At 51.6% G+C, this 19,186-nt stretch overlaps 2 protein-coding genes across 4 annotated transcripts; both read right to left on the bottom strand.

The window, feature by feature from the left end:
* Nucleotides 1–95: 95 nt before the first annotated feature.
* On the bottom strand, nt 96–3,940 carry Scrn2 (secernin 2). Of its 2 annotated transcripts, none has more exons than XM_051175215.1 (8): nt 3,874–3,940; nt 3,332–3,505; nt 2,739–2,920; nt 1,723–1,922; nt 1,100–1,315; nt 846–1,011; nt 577–757; nt 96–384 (listed from the first exon to the last, which is right to left on the bottom strand). In XM_051175215.1, the coding sequence occupies exons 2-8, from the start codon at nt 3,503–3,505 to the stop codon at nt 226–228; spliced, it is 1,278 nt and encodes a 425-aa protein (XP_051031172.1). In that variant the 5' UTR covers nt 3,874–3,940; the 3' UTR covers nt 96–225. The 2 variants fall into 2 exon arrangements, with proteins under 2 accessions (XP_051031172.1, XP_051031181.1); XM_051175224.1 differs by having other exon boundaries at nt 3,861–3,924.
* A 6,713-nt stretch (nt 3,941–10,653) lies between these two features.
* Nucleotides 10,654–18,823, bottom strand: Sp6 (Sp6 transcription factor). Of its 2 annotated transcripts, none has more exons than XM_051175241.1 (2): nt 18,678–18,823; nt 10,654–11,943 (listed from the first exon to the last, which is right to left on the bottom strand). In XM_051175241.1, the coding sequence occupies exon 2, from the start codon at nt 11,884–11,886 to the stop codon at nt 10,756–10,758; it is 1,131 nt and encodes a 376-aa protein (XP_051031198.1). In that variant the 5' UTR covers nt 11,887–11,943; nt 18,678–18,823; the 3' UTR covers nt 10,654–10,755. The 2 variants fall into 2 exon arrangements, with proteins under 2 accessions (XP_051031198.1, XP_051031190.1); XM_051175233.1 differs by lacking the exon at nt 18,678–18,823 and adding an exon at nt 14,073–14,097.
* Between the last annotated feature and the right edge of the window lie 363 nt (nt 18,824–19,186).

The following is a 19,186-nucleotide window of genomic DNA, read 5'->3' as shown; positions in this document are numbered from 1 at the left end:
AATTAGGGTTTATGGCTTGGCACCACAGGTCTGGCTGCTAGGAGCTGCCCTCTGCCCTGGCTCAGCTCTCCCCAATAGACCAGAGGTACAGTTAGTTCAGTGAATAAGGAAATAAAAGCTATTTATTAAGCCAGGGGCTGTGCCAGCCACTCAGAACCTGGATGAGCTGAGAGAAGGCATGGTTGTGACCACCACCACACCAGTGGGCCAAGAGCTGCTGCACGCTTAAGCATAAGCCTGGTGCTCCTTCTCCACAAAGGCCTGGAAGAGGCTGCCCAGCCGCTGGGGAGGTGGTGTCTGTCCACCAGTAAGTAGTCCTCTGAGAGCCTCCAGGCCTTCCTGTTCCAGCCTCTGCTGCATTTGCCGGAGCTGTTTCCCCTGATCCTGCCAGGAAAGGCAGAGGTGAGGAACGGATCGTGGACCCTCTCCTCCAGGCCGGAGAAACCCAAGACTAGCTGGAGGCCCCACCTGCCCCCAGCTCTGCAGTCTCTTCTAGGCCCAGGCCCTTTATGGTTCCAGACATCAGGAAGGTGAAGGTATTTCCCACCTTCCCTCAGCATAGTCTCCGAAGGTTACCTGCCCATCCTCCATCAGCCCCAGCGCTGCCTGGTGTCCACGGTAGAGTAAATGCCGACGATCCACCTGAGTCTGGAATCGGGGGAGGATCCGAACAGGGTCCTGGGCTCCAAAAGTGGGGGACAGCACCTGGGGGGCCTGGCTCACCCCCACTTCAAAGATGAAAGGTTTGAACACAGACCTAATGAGACACAGGTTGAAGGACTGAAGTGGTAGCAGGGGCCATGTCCCGTCATGTCCCCTGACCAGTATGTCCTCTCCACCCTCACCTGGATGGGTCTGGTGTGGCAGTGAGGAAATGAACACAGGGCTTTGTGAGATCCTGGGGCAGGACCGACACCATGCTGGCGGTGGTGCGGAAGCCTCCGGAGTCCATGCAGATGCCGCTCTCCTTGTTTCTAAGGATGTCCATCATCACCTCTGCTGTGATACTACCTGCAAAGGAGGAAGTGGGAAGTGGCGGGGGGCGCAGCAAATGAGTGTGAGACCGACTCCATGACCCTCTTGCCCACCGCTCACAGACCTTGTCGTTGCTGCAGCAGCTCACGCCCAGCCCGGAAGCGGGCCTTGGCAGCTTCCATTCGTACAGGCTGCTGGGTCAGGGAGAAGACCTCTGCAAAGTCAAAGGTACCGTGTCCAGTCCACCAGCCCTGAGCCTTGGCGTAGCTTCGGAGCTCTGGGTGCTCTGCTGAGATGTCGGTGCCAATGCTCAGCTGGTTAGAGATGTTGCGGGCACCCCCTGTGGAAGAAGAGGGACTTATTCATCACGGAGCACCCACTATATGCCAGGCCCTGAGGTGCTTAGATTATGGTTTTAACAAACACACCTGCCCTTAAGGGTCCTACAGTGATGAGGAGACAGACAAATCAATCAGAGACAAATCACAGGGATGGACATGATGGCAAAGAGGTAGTTGCTTGCATGTGACCTCCCAATAATGCAGGGGGGTCCAGGAAGGCTTTCCAGATGAAAGCGCAGGCTGGCCAGGGGAAGGAGAAAACAATTCCTAAGCAGCTCATTTCCCAGGGTGTCCCACTGCCCAAGGCTGTCAGGGAGAACAAGTGTGGTAGCCTCCAGAAGTGGAGAGCAGTACCTGGAGAGGTCTAGGTTCCCTCTCGGAGGCAGGCTCTATGCTAGACTCCTACCCTGGATCCGCTGAGCAGCCCACAGCCTCCCAGCTGTCTCCAGCACCCACGCCTCTGTCCGGTCAGCCAGCAGGAAGGTGTTGTGATAGCAGAACGGCACAGGTTCCTCCCGGCAGCTGCCCCCCTGCCCATAGCGGTCCAGCAAGCCTGCGATCACATGCACAGCCTCCTGGGCAGTACTGCTCCGCTCCAGAGCCAGCCTGGCAGAGAGTCAGAGGACACAAGTGGATCCAGAGAGGTCTGATGAAAAACCCAACAGCAATGATGGTATGCAGCACAGGCCTGTGATCCCAACAAAGAAGTGGAGGCAGGAGGGTCAAAAGTTCAACTCCAGACTCAGCCGCAAACTTTTGACATAACTCATTATCTCAAAACAAACAGACAAAAATGTACAAGCAAAATGAAAATTTAGCCAGATGTAGCAGTAAACACCTTTACCACCCAGCATTTGAGAGGCAGAAGCAGGTGAATCTGAGTTCAAGGACAGCCTGGTCTACATAGTGAATTCTAGGCCAATCAGGGATACACAATGAGAAGCTGTTTCAATAGTTTCCAAGCTTTGAACTGAGACTTCCATGGAAAGATCTAGAACACTGTTTCCAAGAAAGAAGTATCCGAACTCCTCTCCAGTCAGAGCTGCTCCACCTTTATCAGTTTCTATAAACCTCTGGGAGATTTCAGTTGACAAAATTAAACCACTGAGAAAAATTAAACCACTTTGGGCCAAAGGAGGCTCTTCATCAGGCTTGGTGGCACATGCATTTAATTCCAGCACTCGGGAGGCAGAGGCAGGAGGATCTCTGAGTTCAAGGCCAGCTTGGTCTATAGGACAGCCAAGGTTACACAGAGAAACCCTGTCTTGAAAAATCAAAGAAGAGGAAGAATAAAGGAGGAGAAGGAGGAGGAAGAGGAGGACATAGAAGGTGTAATTCAGCCTTCTTAGAGAGGCCACAAGACAAGCCCAGTGAACCCCAGTGTTAAGGTGAGAGGGTGGGGCAGGAAGAGCTGGTCTGTACCTGAGTAGATCCATACCCAGCAGGGCTTCCCCCTCCCCAACAGGCTCCTTGGTCCACACTGCTTCGTTGCCAATGCAGAGACCATGTTCATTGGCTCCCATCTCAGCCCCCCACAGCCAAGAAGGGCGGCTCAGAATCACAGCATGAGTCTTCAACACCTGTTCCACCTCGATGTAGGTGCACTGGATGCCAAGAAAAGAAAGATTCACTGAAAAAAAGATCAAGGACCTGCATTGCCCTGGCCACTTCACTTTTATTTTATTATTATTTATTTATTTTTGTTTTTCAACACAGGGTTTCTCGGTGGTTTTGGAGGCTGTCCTAGGCAAGCTCTTGTGTACCAGGCTGGTCTGGAACTCACAGAGATCCACTGCCTCTACTGCTAGGATTAAAGGGGTGCACCACCTACATCCGGATCTCTGGCCACTTTATATAATGGCCTTAAGGTCTTGTTCTCAGGTCACACATGAGTAAACTTAGTTAACTGAGGCTAACTAGATTTTTCACAGCATCTGCCAGCATCCCAGGTGCAAGAAAACAAAGGTCTTGGAACAATGTCTAAACCTTCCAGTTCCTTTTAAATCCTAACCCACCTGGAGCCGGCTCCCAGGGGCATGAGTGCCTGCCGGAATAAACACCACCTCCTGCACCTCATCTCGGGGGCGGTCCGAATTCTTTGCAAAGATCACAGCGGGGATGGCTGAGGCAGGGGGCACAGAGACAAAGCAGTCGCAGGAACAAGGGGCGTCAGGACTCGACGAGGCCATCTGCAAAGAGGTGGGGATGATCATGTCCTTCTAGTGCCACCTCTCCATAATCCTGGCCACCGGTGGGGCCTAGGACCCTCCCTCCCATAACATGTGCACTCAGAGAAGAAGGACTCCATGCTAGACGTTTCGGGAGTGTGCACACTCAGAACGCGGTGTGCACTAGCCATGCACTTGGCTTGGAGTCAGCAGACAACGCAGACTGCAAGTTAGGAGCGTCCACCTTGGAATCCGAGCCCTTCCTGACTATAGCGGTAGTTTCTAGGCACTAACGCTGGCTCCAAGAATCCCACGCTTGTGCGCATGCCCATATTCGCGCTCCTCTTCCGTCCAACCCTTTCCAAGTCCTCAGTACCTCCACCTCTCACCCTCTCTGCCTCCAAGACCCTCAAACTCGGATCCGGACGCCACCACCTCTGCTTCAAGTCAGATCTGTTCTGGACCACGGTCCCAGGTGACCTGGAAGGCCTTTGTCCCCGGGGGCGGGGCTAGAACAGAACAACTGCAATACCACTGTTTACCACGAGGGTGCGCTCTAATTAGCACTACTTCTTGGAACTAAGTGGCCTTCCAAATACTGTTGTGGGTGTCCTGGACTTCCCGTTCAGGCTTATCAGAATCACTATTAGGAGGTGGAGCTGAAGGAGAAAAGAAGCCTGAGTGAAGAAAGTATTCATAAAATAGCAACGCTGCTGGGGAGTCTAAAGATTAAGGAAGAACTTGAGCTGCCTGTATCCTGACTTGAATTCCAAAGACTCAATCCTAGTAAAACGGCACAGCACAAGACAAGGCACGGGGATATGTCAAGTTACTGTGTCGTTTATTTTACTAACTTTTTCAAATTTATTTTTAGGAGCTAGAGAGACAACTTAACTCAGCGCTTAAGGGCACTGGGTGCTCTTGCAGAGGACCTGGGTTTGATTCCCAACACCCACACAGTGGTTCATAGCCGTCTGTGATTCCGTCTTCAGGAATCTGATATCTTCCGGCCTCCATGGGCACCAGGCACATATGTGGTAAACAGACACACATACTGGCAAAACATCCATATACATAAATTAAAATTTTTAATTTTGTAATTATGTGTGTGGATTATGTGTATGGGAGGAGTACATGTGCCTGAGGAAGCCAGAAGAGAGTGTTCTGTACCTCGAAGCTGGAATTACAGGTCATTCTGAGCCACCTGGCATGGGTGGTGGGAACCAAACTCAGGGCTTCTGCAAGATCTGCATTCACTCATTATATTTTCGACTTTAGATGTCCTGTCTTAAAGCTGTCCACCTTGTTGTTGTCTTTTAATATATTTTACAGTTTGACTTTGGGAGATATTTGTGTGTATTCATATGTGTAAATGCACATACACATGTATGTGCATGCTTGTGCAGACCAGAGGTCAACATTGGATATTTTCCTCAGTTTCTCTCCATCTTATTTTTTGAGGCAGGGCCTCTGATTAAACCTGAAGCTTGTTGATTCTGCTACACTGTCTGAGTGGCAACCTCAGGGAGTAGCTTGTCTCTGCCTCCCCAGGGCTGGGATAGTAAGTGCATGGCAGGTACTTTATTCTTTGAACTCTTACTGGCTGAACCATCTCCCTAGCCCCCATGTCGCAAGGAGACATACACAAAACTCCAAAAACACAAGTTCTGTTCTGCCCTATAAGTGCTTAGGATTACAGAAAGATAACTTTTTTTTGCTTGGAGGTAGTGTTGTACACCTTTAATTCCAGCACTAGGGAGGCAGAAGCAGGTGGATCTCTGTGAGTTTGAGGCCAGCCTGATCTACAGATCAAGTTTCAGGACAGGCTTCAAACTCTGTCTCAAAAACTCTCTGCAAAAACAAACCTTTGAAAGAAAATTTAGAAATGTCTATTCCAAAAATGTGATACCTCTACCTTCTACACACCCTGAAAATGAGATAGCAAAGGAGAAATTTGGGCTAAGAGGGGCATACAGTGATGTGGTGCTGGATTAGACCTCAAGTATTTCAGTTCATTTTTCCTCTATGAATTATCTCTCTAGCCATCACTGAAGAAAGGGCGTCTCATACATATAAGCTCCTATGACATCTAGGAATTACTTCTAGGGGTTACATGGAGTTTGTAATATTGCAACAATCTTAATTTTTGCAATACATAAACAAAGAAGTGTGTGTGTGTGTGTGTGTGTGCGCGCACACACACACACACATGCATTCTTCAATTTCTTTCTTTCTTTTTTAGTTTTTATAGACAGGTTTTCTCTGTGTAGCTTTGGAGCCTGTCCTGGAACTTGCTGTGTAGACCAGGCTGGCCTTGAACTCACAGAGATCCACCTGCTTCTGCCTCTCAAGTGCTGGAATTAAAGGCGTGTACCACCACTGCTCCGCCGCATTCAATTTCTTTAATCAGCTTTTTAGTGTCTGGGACTGGGACTGTAGCTCAGTTGGTAGAGTACTTGCCTAGCATGCAAGAGCCCTGGATTCAATCCTAAGCATTGCATAAATTGGGTGTGGTGGAGAAGACCTGTAATTCCAGGAGGATCAGAAGTTCATGGGTATCCCTGGTTACTGAGGGAGTTCAATGCCATCCTGAGCAGGAGTCTCTGAGTCAAAATAAATTTGTTTTTCAATGTACAAATTTCCCTCTCTTTGAGTCCTTTGTACTTTTTTTATGGTTATTGTAAAAGGCATTGTTCTTTTATTTCCCTTTTTGAATGTTTTGGTGGTAGTATATAGAAACCTCCCCCATCTTGGTTTTTCAAGACAGGGTTTCCCTGTGTAGCCCTGGCTCTCCCAAACTCACTCTGTAGACCAAGCACCCTAGAACTCAGAGATCCACCTGCCTTTGCCTCCTAAGTGCTGGGATTAAAGGCATGTACCACTACCACCTGGCTAGAAATATTTCTCAAGAGCTGGAAGGATAGCTTATTAGTTAAGAGTACTTGTTGCTCTTGCAGAGAGGACCAAAGGGTCCTGGGACCTAGACCTAAACCAGGTAATTCACATCAGCCTGTGACTCTAGCTCCAGGGGATCCAACAGCCACATTAAAAAAAAAAAAAAATTAAGAAATATTTCTTATTCCTGGGAGTTGGTGGCACATGCCTCTACCCAGCACTTGGGAGGCAGAGACAGGCAGATGGATCCCTGTGAGTTAAAGACCAACCTGGTCTACAGAGCTAGTTCCAGGACAGGCTCCAAAGCAATACAGAGAAACCCTGTCTCGGAAAAAAAAAAGAAAATAGTTCTTATTGTTGTCTGTTGATTGCTTTCTGTGACTTTATCAATTAGTTCTAACAGTTCTTTGATTTGTTCCTAAGATTCTTTTTAAATTTACATTGCTGGTATTATTCATAAAGTAGTAGAGGATTGTTGGGGATGTAAAAGCTGCTTCGGTGCGTCTTGGAGGAAGGGTGCAAAGTTGCCATTGGACGGTCGGGTTGTACCTCCCTACAGCCTTGAGGCAGCTGAGAAGGCGCCTCTTCTGCACTTCCCCAGATGGCCGCTGGGGGGCGGGGACAGGCCAAAGGAGGAGGCAACCGGAAAAGCAGAAAAGTGGAGGCTGCAGACTCTAAGCAACCCCAGGCTGCGTTCCGGGACTGCCTTCTGTCACGTTTCCACTTGTGACTTCATTCACCCGCCCTAGAGATATTCTACTTCACTTCTCTGTTTAGGAGAAGACTCAAAGAGGTCAATCCGGACGGGATGATTTCCCTCCCTCTCAGCCTATTATAGTCCTGCTGGGGTACCACTTCTTAGGGGTCATAGGTGACTCTGGGTTCCTGCAGGGGGCCCAGGCCAGCCAGGCAGCATTGCAAAGGATCAAGCCTGCATCAGAGCCCCACCAAAGGCCCCTGCTAAGAATGCAGGTCAGCTGGAGGAGTAGCAAGGGGAGGAGGGAGGGCCCTGGCCCTGCCCAGACAAGCCCAGCCGGCCCTACAGCTGCCCTCCTGTCCCTAAGGGCAGATATGGGGAAAAGGGGGGAACTCACCAGGTTTCTGGGGTCTAATTCCCCTAGAACCAGGAAGACTAAAGTGCCCCCAAAGGATTGCCTCAGGCAGGAGGTCACAGGTAAGCAAGGCTCTGAAGCTGTTCCTCCCAGTAACAGAAGAAAACAGGTGCACCCCCCAACCAGTCTGGTGTTCTCCATAGTCCCTAAACCATCCTGATGCCCCCTTCCAGGGGTCCCTTAAACCCTGAGGCCCCCAAATCTCTCAGACATGTGATAGGATGGGCTAATCTGAGAACCAGATTTGACTGGAGAAACTGGGTTAGGGGTTATAGGGGCTCAGAATCCCATGAAGGGAAAACAATACATTTGGAGAAGTAAATAAATAGAAAGGTACATTGGAAGGTGAAAGCACACAATGACCAGCCTTGTCCTGAAGAGACAGGAAGCCAAAACAAAAGCAGCTCCTGTCACCTTCCAAACACTGGGACTCTGCAGTCATGTTGCTTTCACTCACTCGACGTCTCGTCGTGATTGGGTATCAAATATGGGTGGGCATTTCTAGTCTCCCTGAAGACAGTGAGTCCCGTGAGGCTGCGTCTGTGCACACTGCCATTTCGTAACCCTGACAGGTTTTTTGCTTTGAGTAGTAGTAGCAACCTTTCCTTCATACTTTCCAGCTGGGCAGGTGCCCATCAGATATCGGGGCTGCCTTTCATCGCCTTGTCCCTGATAGGGATCGTCCTGGGTGAAGAAATCGCTGTCAGTCACCCCCACCTCACTGGAAGCCAGAGGGACCGGCTGACATGCATGCTCCCATGGAGGTGGGGAGAGGGAGCCAAGGGGTCAGCAAGGACTTGGAAGGGAGGGGGATCTTAGGAGAGGGAGGACTTAGAAGTTGAATAGGAATATGGAGGAAACGTTTTGAAACCCCCTTGTCGCCACAGATGAGTACCAGAGACTACTCATCCAGAAACAGCCTTTCTCTCCTTACCTCTTCCAGGATAGGCTCAGATCCAAGCTCTGACCCAACCAATTGAATAGAGGTGATGCTTGCCCAAGGATCTCCCTACCCAATCTTCACTATGGAGGGACCAAGTCAATAAATAAATAAATAAATAAATAAGAATTAAAAAAAAAAAAAGGAGGCTGTGCTGGAAGACAAATAAAGCAAGAACATGGTTGGTTGATGACTTTATTGTTGCATAAAAAACACAGGCTGTTTCTGCCTCCTCCTCCCCCCCCACAAGTGGGTTCACAGCAGTTAAAGAAAAACAAATCCTACATTTTCCTCTAGGAGGGGGGGGCTGCCTAGAAAGGCAGGCAGCTGAGAAACCTAGATCGATAAAGAACAGGGCAGACAAAAAACTATCCAAAGCCTCCCTGCAGATCTTAGGGTTCAGGGCTCTATAAGGGGGAGCATGCACACCCATATAGGAGTTCCCCTAAGAATGGTCACTGGAAAAGGTTGCCTTGGTAGCACAGGGAGAAGGGTGGCTGGTTTCGATGGGTGGAGGAGAGAGCATCCCACACCCACGGTGCCCTTCTTTCCCCCCCCTGCACCTAGCCAGACAGTCTGCAGGCATGGCCAGCTTCGCTCTCTCTCAGCCCTCCTGGTTAAGGAAGGTGGCCGCTGGCTAGGTCAGCAGGAGGTGAGGAAAAGAGGGGGAACACAGAAAGAACCTTATGCTTAGACTACCTCAGGCCCCTAAGTCCCACAGGGAGTCACCCTGTCCCTTTGAAGGAGGAGCCCTTTCTACACAAACACATATTCCTACCCAGATCCCAGCCCCTACTTCCCATACAACTCCCAGTCCTTGCACTGGGCTCTAGCATCCCAATGGCAGAAGAGATACTGTGGGTCTAGGCCCCAGACCTTGGACGGGGTGAACAAGATGGGGTCTCAGGAGACCCCAGGCTCAGTAGAGAAATACACACATACATACAGGTACAGACAGCACACACACACACACTCACACCCTAATTATTAAATAAAATACCCTTTGCTTATAACTTAAAAAAGTCAACACACAGCTAATCCCTGCAGAGGGTTCTGGGTGGAGAGAAGAGAGCAAGGAGAGGTTGGAGGGACTCAAGGCCTCTACCTCAAACCTGAGAGTGCCCCCAGCCCCAGAGTCCTGCACCTGCCAGGCAGAAAACTACCCTCCCCACCCTGTGATTAAAACCCAAATGTATCTCTAGCATCTAAGAAGGGGGATAAAGAAACGGCTTCCTAGAATCCCTTCCAGTGGATAACAATTCATACGGAAGATTTCCCACTGGGGATGGAAGAGGGCGGACTCTATAGCAGTGGAGGGAACCTGGAAGGGTCAAGCTAAAAAGAGAGAGACGGGGGTCCAGACGGGTAGGGTTTTCTGTTGTAGTCCCTCTGCTAGGACAACCCCAGTCGAAGGACTCCTTCCCCTTTCATCCCCAAAGGGAAAGAAAAGGGGGGTGTTAGGCGAGTCTTTGTCAACTCTGATGCTGGTGGCTGACTTTAGAAAAGACCTAGGGTAATGGATGGGGGAACGGGGACTACTGAATTTGATTTCTTTTCAAAGGTCTAAGAGTTAAGGATTGAACTGGAGTTGAAGAGGGAAGAATGGATTTGTTCTCCCACCCCCACCACGGCCAAACCTCCATTTTGTAAGAGGACCGCCCTTCTGGAGCCCTCTCCCCATGTAACTTTGACCTCCATCTCACAGCTCTGGCTGTGAAGCTGTGACCTTCCTGGCTCTCTTAGACCGAGTATGGAAGGGTTTATAAGGAATCCATTGAAGGGCGTTCTTTCTATACTAACAACCCTCCAAGCTAGATAGACAGTCCCATAAGGAGAGCCACCCCAGGCTCCCCCAACTCATCTCTGCTCTCTCTCCAGAAATTTTAGGAGAAGCACTAGCAGGGGATGAAAGGGACCTAGGTCTTAGGGCGGCTCCGAGGTGCTTTTATGTCCGGGTTCCCAGGAGCTAAAGACATGTCCAGACAGCTACCCCCAACGCCCCGAGCCAGTCTCGCTTCCCCTCAGCTCCTGGGACGTGCCATCTCTACTAGTCGCACCCCTCCAAATGGTAGGGGTGCTCCATCCTAACCCTTCAGCAACTCAGGGGAGGGTTAAATAGTGAGAAAGCGAGGGGCGCATTGAGCTCCTGGCAGCCTAAACAGTCAAATAGTCTCCAACCTAGCCCCAGAAACTAAACAAACAACAAAAAACCCCCAAAACCTAGCGCCCCTCTCCCTGTCCCCCACCATCAATAAATAACCACCTTCCCCTCTTACTCAGAGCGCCCCCCTAAAAGATCTGCAGGGATGCGACATCTGCAGGGCTCAGTTGGAGGACGCCGAGCTGCCTTCAGCCTCCCGTTTGCCTTTGCCCCCGGGCGGCTCCACTGCGCCACCGGCCTTGGCCTCGCCCTGGGCCGCTGCTGCAGCTTCCTCTTTGGCGCTTTCGTGGGTTTTCATGTGCTTGGCCAGGTGGTCGCTGCGCATGAAGACTCGGCTGCAGACCGCACAGGGGAACTTCTTGGTCCCGGTGTGGGTCTGAAGGTGGCGCTGCAGCTCGTCGGAGCGCGTGAAGCGTTTGCCACAGAAAAGCCAGTTGCACACGAAGGGACGGTCGCCGCTGTGCCACCGCAGGTGCGCCTTCAGATGCGACGTCTTGGCGTAGGCTTTCCCGCAGCCTGGGATGTGGCAGTTGTGCAAATGCTTCTTCTTGACCCCATCGGGCCCGCACGGAGCCCCCAGTCGCTCCGCCTCCAGGCAGTTGGGGCAGCGACACACGGTCTGCCCTGAGCTGCGCGGCACAGACCTCCGGGAGCCTTTGGGTCGGGCCGCCGCATCCAGACTGGAATCCAGCCCTTGGGACTCTGGCGCCGCCGCTTCCAAGGCCTTAGCCCCGTCGGGTGGCCCTAGGAGGTGCTGCCCACCCGCGGCTGGGAGGAGGTGATGCGGGTGCGGGTGGGGCGGCGGAGCACAAAGCTGGTGGTCTCCGACGTATCCTCCCAAACCAGGCTGAAGCGCCCCCGGGTGGCTAGGTGAGGTCAACGCTCCTTGAGTATGGGGGAGGTCCATCCAGCTGGTGCCGGGATGTAGGTCCCACCAAGAGCCATCCTCCGTGCCTGGGTGAGTTGGCCGGAACCACGATTCGTAATGATGTGACATGTCCGGCTGCAGGAGCTTGGAAAAGGGTCCCGGAGCCAAGGGACTGTCACTTTCCAGGTCCTCGCAGGTTACCCGCGAGGAGGCCCCTGGCAACTCATAGCCCTGTGAGAAGTCTACCTCCGGGCCCAGCGGGAGGCTCTGCAGCTCTCCAGGCTGCAGCGGGGAGGGGTAGTCCCCGACCTCCGGGCTCGTGTGACCCTGGTATGTCTGGAGAGGCTGCAGATCTAGGCGCGGTGGTGATGTGTGAGGGGCGTCGGTGTGCTGACTGCCCAGAGAGCCACAGACAGCGGTTAGCATTGCCGGGATCCGGGTTGGGGTGAGGGCAGGGACGGTCAAGGGCACCTCAGGTGGGACCTAGAGGAGGCAAAAATGAGACATAAGGAAGGTGACCTGCTTACTTTCCTTCCTAACCCAGATCCTTCTGAGCCCCTAAGAGGAAAAGAAGGGCGTGCCTCTGAGTGTAGACTACAAATCAGTTAGAGCGTGGGAATGCTAGGAAAGAGTGAGAATGTGAAGTCTATCTAATTCGGGGAACAGAATGGTCTTTCCTCTAAGTGACTCCTCCCTCACGACTCAGCTCACCCTGGAGTCGGGTTGGTCCCAATGCCGCCAGAACCATCTCTACATAGCTGCCTGGGCATTTCCCCTGCGGACCTGCTGCCAACCTAAATGGATGATCTAGAGCCCTCTAAGCCCCAGCCTAATTCTGGACAGATAGAGCGGGGATATGCTTCTGGCTGCTTGAGGTGATTTGCCCTTCAGAAAGCCCAGAACAGGTCCTAAGCCTTTTGTCAAAGCCAATCACTGACCCTCAGTAACAACATAGAACAGCACTTAATCTCTAAACACTTCCCTGCTCCCTGCCCAGCTTGGTTGACTCTGCCCACCAAACCCACTCCCTCACCCAACACCCACTCCTTTCCCTCCATATGAAGCTGGGAGGGATCACCAGAGATGGAATCACCCAGATAAGAGCTTGTTAGAAGCTCACAGACATATAACCGCTGCTCCCTTATGGAAGGCAGCACCAGAGTTTGAAAGGGACGGGCATCCCTTATCTTTCAACTCCAGGGCAAGTGCTGGAAGCCTCTTAGAAGACTCTACTGCCCAGCCAAGTGTGGAGAACTACTGCTGTCCTGAGCCTGCTCTTATTTAAGAGAGCAGAGTGTGGAATAGTGACTAGAAACAAATGTTCACTTCATCACTCAGTCAACCAGCATACACTGTTCAGTACCTGCGAGCCAGCTCTCTTCCTTAAAACATTAGAAACCTAAGGCCCAGCAGGAACCTAGCGATCTGGCCTGGGCGTGGCGATGCAAGCCTTCAATCTAAGCACTCACGAAACTGAAGCAGAAGAATGCAGAGTCCCAGGCCAGCCTGGTCTGCGTGTCAAAAGAAGGAAGGGAGAAAGGAAAGAGGTGAGGTAGATTAAACAAAACAAAAAGGCAAGGTAGAGAGAAGCTACTAAGCATGGTGGGAACCACCTAAGAAATAATCCCAGCACTCAGGAAGCTGAGACAGAAGGCTTCTGAGGTCAGCCTGGGCTCGGACCCTGTTTCCAAAAAACAAACAAACAAACAAAAAAAAAAACAAAACAAAACAAAAAAATCAAGAAACCTTAAAACCTCCACTGCTTTCTCCACCACAAATCTATGACCCGAAGGTCCCAGTCTTCTCTCCATCTCTCCCTAGAACCTTGGAATCTTGCCCGTGTGTGGGCTGGTGTGCAGGAGGCCAATGATTTAGGGCCTTCCCCAGGCAGGGCCCAGCTGACCCTACCGACCTCCCGCCTCTGGGACCAGGGAGGTAGCATTGATAGTCTGGGAGAGACAGGGAAGAAGAGTACTCGGGTGCCTACTCAGGCTCTGGCAGCCTTACCACAAGAAAGGAACAGGGTGAAGCAGCAGGAATGGAGGGAGCCTCAGGCCGGGGCGGGGCCGCCCAGAAGGGGTTGGGCCGGAGCAGTGAGGCCTGGGACCCTAATAGCTTTTGGCGCCTGGGAACTGCCCCAGGGTCTGGGGGGGGATGGGAAGGCTAAGATGACCCAGGCTGCACAGGGGTCTCTCTCCGGACAGAGAGCTTGAGCCCAGGCCTAGAGTGCAATGGCCTGCAATCAAGGTGCACTAAAAGAGAGAGTACATCGGCTCCCCAATTTGAGAAAGAGGGTAGAGACGTCGCATTGGACATCTGCCTTTCCCGATTCCCAGTGCCCAGGCGGTGGGCACTTCCGTTCAAACATGGTTTTCAGTGTCCCAGTCCTCCGGTTGTCCCAGTTGCTCCAGTTTCCCCAGTTCCCAAACTCCCTTGGTCTCTCCAGTCCCTCCCGTCGTCCCAGTTTTTCCTCATTCTGGGCTCTCAGCCTCTCGGATCCTTTGCGACCACCCTCCCCATGAGGCCAGCGCAAGTTGCGGTGTGTTCCGAGCGCCTTTCCCCCTCGGATCTCCGCAGCGCGCGCCCGTGGCCGCGCGGACCGGGGCTCCTACCTGGCGGTTGCGCTCGGGCTCGGGGTACCGCAGGTTGGCGCGCTAAAGACGGGCGCACATGGGCCCTGCGCGCTGACCGGCTCTCGGCGACTTGGGACTGGAGCCGAGGGCAAGCTGGGGCTGCGACCAGACCGGGCGATCGGCGACGGTGGAGGCGGTGAGAGCCCGCAGGAGGGTGGAGGGCGGGCGGGCGGGCGGGCGCCGGTGAGCGAGTAAGCGAGCGAGCGAGGCCAGCTCCGCCCGTGACTCACCGCGCTCTCTGCCTTCATCCTCTCCCCTGCGCTCCTTTTTCCCCCGAACCCGCGGCCCCGCCCACCTCACCTGCGGCCGCCTTTAACCCTTGCTGGCTCGGCTGGAGGCGAGGCCCAACCCCGCGCGAGGAGGGGGCGGGCGAGAAGGGTGGCTAACCAGGCCATTTCCCTCCCTCTCCCTCCTCCTAGGTCCCCACCACTCCCTGACTTGGGAGTTTTTCCCATTCTCAGAGACCCGTCCAGTCCCATGGAAACCTAGCCCCGAGCTGGAGCTGGTTCGGTCCGGCGGGGGACACGGCTCAGACCCGGGATGGGACGAAGGACCAAGCGTCCTGGGAATGCTATCGAGCTTTCCTTAGGGCGCGCGTGGTTATAAGTGCGTTTGACCCGCGCGTCCTGGCCTCGCAGTGGTAGAAATGAGTGGAAAAGAGACTTGAAGACCAAGTTTCTGCCAGGCCCACCCCCAAGCTAGGCCACGAGAAGTGTGTTTTTGCTACATCGCTGCCCTCTCTCCGCCACCACCAGGCGCCGAACTTTCCCCTCCCGCTTTCCTGAGATCTTCCCTGTCTGGCCACTGGACTTTCTGGGTGGTCACCAACCCCTCAATGTCTTCCCCAGTCTTGGGTCTCATTGGTCCCCAGATCCTCTCAGTGTACTCTCTCCACCTTCCCTTAGGCGGCATCGAAGTCTGCCACCTGGACCCGCCGCCTCCCTCCCGGTCCGGGTTGCTCAGCCTGGACGCGGGGTTGCTTCCGTACACTTGGGTGTGAGGACTGGGCAGGCAGGCACCTGAATGTCCCCGAGAAGGAACACGTCAGCAACGGATTGAACGAAACCTTTTTGCCACAGCTTCTTTCCGAGTCTTAGCTGAGTATCTAAGTTTAGAGAAAGGTCTTGAATTCCTTGGAGGAAATAAAATCACATATGCAAAGCCACATTCTGGTACATGTTCACCTAACAAAATCCTCCAGATGCGAAAGGGAGGAAATCCTGAGATTCCCCACCTCGAACCCAGGTGGGTTTCAGAGTTCCCCCCAACTCTCTGCCCCGATGGCCTGAGTAGAAGTAGCGTTGTCTTCCCAACACCGCGCGCGCGTTGACCTCCCTAGGTGACCCTTTCGACACGGACTTTCAGAGCGATTTTCGTTGTTTCTTCCCTTATCGCTTCTGGCTTTCCCTAAGCACTCTTCACAATCAATTTCCAAGAGTTCTGTAATTTAGACTGATTTAATCTCGCCACTGCGGACTCGTCTTTCTTTGCTTGTTGCTTCTCACTCCGAAGCCCAGGCTGGCTGGGAAATCACTCGGTTAATCATACCGGCCTCGACTATGCAGCAATCTTCCTGCCTCAACCTCCCAACAGGTGTGAACCACCATGCCCATTTTTCAGTCCTCATTTTGACACACTGACTATTCAGCTTAATCTAATCCAGTCAGCCCTCTGAACGTCAATGTATGCGTTTAACTTCCCCAAGTGCACTAGGGAGCGGTCAGCGCTTTAGCTGTTTGAGCACCTTGGTATTTTTTAAAACTGGAGTCCTTCACCCAGACAACCTGGGTACAAGCTGTAAGGGCTTAAACAAAAAACAAAAAAACAAAACAAAACAAAAATATGGTACCTAGAAGAGCAAATTCCGCGAGGCCTCTGCTAGAAACAGAATGAACCCTGAATCATTTTAAAATAAATCTTTTCCCTGAAGCACGTACAGATTAAATTTCATTCAGAAAGATCTTTGGACTAGAGGTTCACGAACCCAACATCTGGCCCCAGCGCTACATCTTTTACACTGGCCCTCCAGGGTTCTGTGCCTCAGCCGACCTGGAGGATTGAAGGATGGGTGGGCATTTGAGAAGATGTCAGGGAGAGACTGGTGATCAGCCAGAACCTCTTAGTCCTTAGGACTGACTACATAGCAAAAATTCTTAAAAATCCCTTTGGCTTTTTGTCTCCAAATTCATACTTTTTATCAACAAGGTTTGTCCACTCAGTCAACCTCCCAATCCTAACTAGTGGGGTTTGCATCCAGTTCATAGTTACTTCCAGAGCAGAGTTAGGGGTTCACAATGTGGGGAGTGTGGGGAGCAGAGCCTGACTTGATTGCTTATGGCTCCTGGAGCAAGACTGATCAGACCCCTGGATTCCGGTCTTCCCAGCTGTTTGGAGTCAAAGCATCTGCTGTAGGAGTGGTTCTCAACCGGAGGGTCTCCACCCCCTTGGGGGGGGGTAGCATATCAGATATCCCAAATATCAGATGTTTACATTACAACTCATAACAGTAGCAAAATTACAGTTATAAAGTAATAACAAAATGATTTGAATGGTTGGGTCACCACAACATGAGGAACTGTATTAAAGGGTCCCATTAGGAAGGTTGAGAACCACTGATGAGCTAAAGCTAAGGTCCATTTATAGCTATCAGACTGCCTTATTTTCCCAGTGCTGTCCATTTTTTTTTTCTTTTAAGCAACTAGGAACAGAGTGATAGAAAACCTGCTGCAGGTTCCCCTTAACACTGCCCCATCCTGAAGCAAAGACCCTGAAACTGCTTGAGGCTGGCTCATCAGCATGACATTCAACCATAGGAAAGTCTGATTCAACCTCTCTGCACTTTCTTTCAGACAACCTGGACCTCATTCCTCTGCTTCCGACTCATTCCACTTCCCACTTGCTAGATGTTTTCCTACCCAATGATAGCTGTGATCTAATAATGTTAACTTGACTGCTGAGGTCACCATAGCCCGTGTTCTCAGCCTGACTGGAAAGGGAACTGCCCATCACACAAACCAAGATGTGCTCAGGACACGGCCCACTTCTATTCCTTCCTTTCATTCTCTCAAAGTCTTAGATTTTCCCAAGTCTCTGTCTCCTATGCCTGCCAGCCTCATCTTTTATAGTAAGTGGTTTATTTTGTGCCTGTAGCAGCCTCCTTGGTTGGTATGCTCATCAGAAACAACATTTCTTTACTTCCCACAAATACCTAATTCTCATGAGCATGCAACAAAGTAATTATTATTATCATTCCCATTGTACAGATGAGGAAGCCAGGGATCAAAGAAGCTAAATGACCTGCCCAAGATTACAGAGATGCTAACAGATAAAAGAGGATACTGAGTCCAGATAGGTAAGGCTCCAAAGCCCACATTCTAGCTGCTATTCTGTCTGGCTCCACTATGACAGAAGTGGTTGCTCTCCTAGGCCCTTAAGGTGAAGGGAACAATATTTTTATCAGACCCCCCCTCCTCCAGGTCCAAGCCACTGATATCTTGTACCGAATTGATCCATTTTGAATTCCTGGAACAAATCACATTCCACACAGGTATTCCTTTCTAGACCCTACATTGCCTGTAGAGATTACACCGTGGGGGGCTGGAGATGCAGCCCAGTTGGTAGAGTATTTGCTTAGCATGAATGGAGCCCTCAATTCCATCCCCAGCACCTATTAAAACTGGGTGTGGTGATGAACACCTGGAATCCCAGCTCTGGGGAAGTAGAGACAGAAGCTCAGTAAAATTCAAGGTTATCCTCAGCTACATAGTAAGTTTAAGGCCAGCCTGTGCTACATGAAACACTGTCTCAAAGGATAACAACATTGTTCTAACAATATCAACTGACTAATCCAAGCACTTCATAGAAAAACTGAACCCCTCAACACGGAGACACACAGCTCAGAATCACACAGCAAGTTAGAGGCAGAGCAAGCTAGACCCCACCTCCTAATTCCTGGGTTCCTAGTTACTCACTGTTTCCTACTCCTCATTCCCCCCAATTCCACACTGTGTCTCCCAAATTTCAAGCTGGTGACCCGGACACCAGCACTTTGCTCCTGTCTCTATCAACTTCCCTAGGTACCAGGATAACTGACCACAGTCCAGATACGGGGTCAAGTAGTTGTATTTAACGGCCATTGAGAGTCTCTTAGGGCCAAGAGCTGTGCTGGGTACTGATTATTTGATAAATCCAAATATTATTAGGCTCTATCATCTGTTTTAGTCTAAAGAATAAGCACCTCTTAGAACATCGTGTGTGTGTGTGTGTGTGTGTGTGTGAATGTGTGTGTGTGCAGTGTACATCTATCTATTCATATTTCCTCATACTTTCTTTCAAGCTGAAGTCCCCAGTCTTGAATCCCTGCCCCACATCTTGCCCAGATCTCAGCCCAACCCATTCCAAAGACCTCCCAGGGATCCTCTTGGGTCCTCCCTTCCCCACAGATCTCCTTTTTACCCCCCCCCCACCCACTCTTCAACTGAGAAAGTATCAAGCTCCCCAGACCCACATCTATGGTCTCTTTAGAGTGGAGACCTGATCTTTGCGGGAGGTTCCCTATGCTAGACAGGGCATAGCCTTTCTTACCAGTCCATGGAGCCCAAGAGCTGGCAGCAGCAACGAGGGGCAAGTGGGGTGGCAGGAGAGCCAGGCTTTATAAAGGAGGCGACAGTCAGCGCCAAGAGGGAGGTGGGAGAGCAGGCAGGATGCTGCCAAGTCCTCACGGCCTCAGAGGCTTTTAGGATAATCCAGGAAGCAGTGGCCTGATTCTCATGGGGGGAGCTGCAAGTGAGGGCTGCCAGGAAAGGATTGCAGCTGGAAAAGGCAGCCTGGGGGTGGGGACAAAGTCCAGCACAGGACTGCCTTCTCCAGGGTCCAGGGTGGGCAATGGGAGAGGGACCAAGTGGTTCCTGTGGGATGGAGGAAATGAGCACATTGTTCAGAGAGAACACTGCTGGGGCTGGGACGCTGAATTCCAGCCTCTCCCCACCCCCCAAACCCCCCACCCGCCTCCCTGAGCTTCTGAGGTTTTTCTTCCATTGACTTGGACTTGGTGGGAAAGAAAAGAAGCCCCATTATTTTTTTTTAAAGAAGCT

This window comes from Phodopus roborovskii, unplaced genomic scaffold (genome assembly GCF_943737965.1).
Source record: "Phodopus roborovskii unplaced genomic scaffold, PHOROB, whole genome shotgun sequence".
Classification (NCBI taxonomy): domain Eukaryota; kingdom Metazoa; phylum Chordata; class Mammalia; order Rodentia; family Cricetidae; genus Phodopus; species Phodopus roborovskii.
This window is presented reverse-complemented; position numbering and strand designations above follow the sequence as displayed.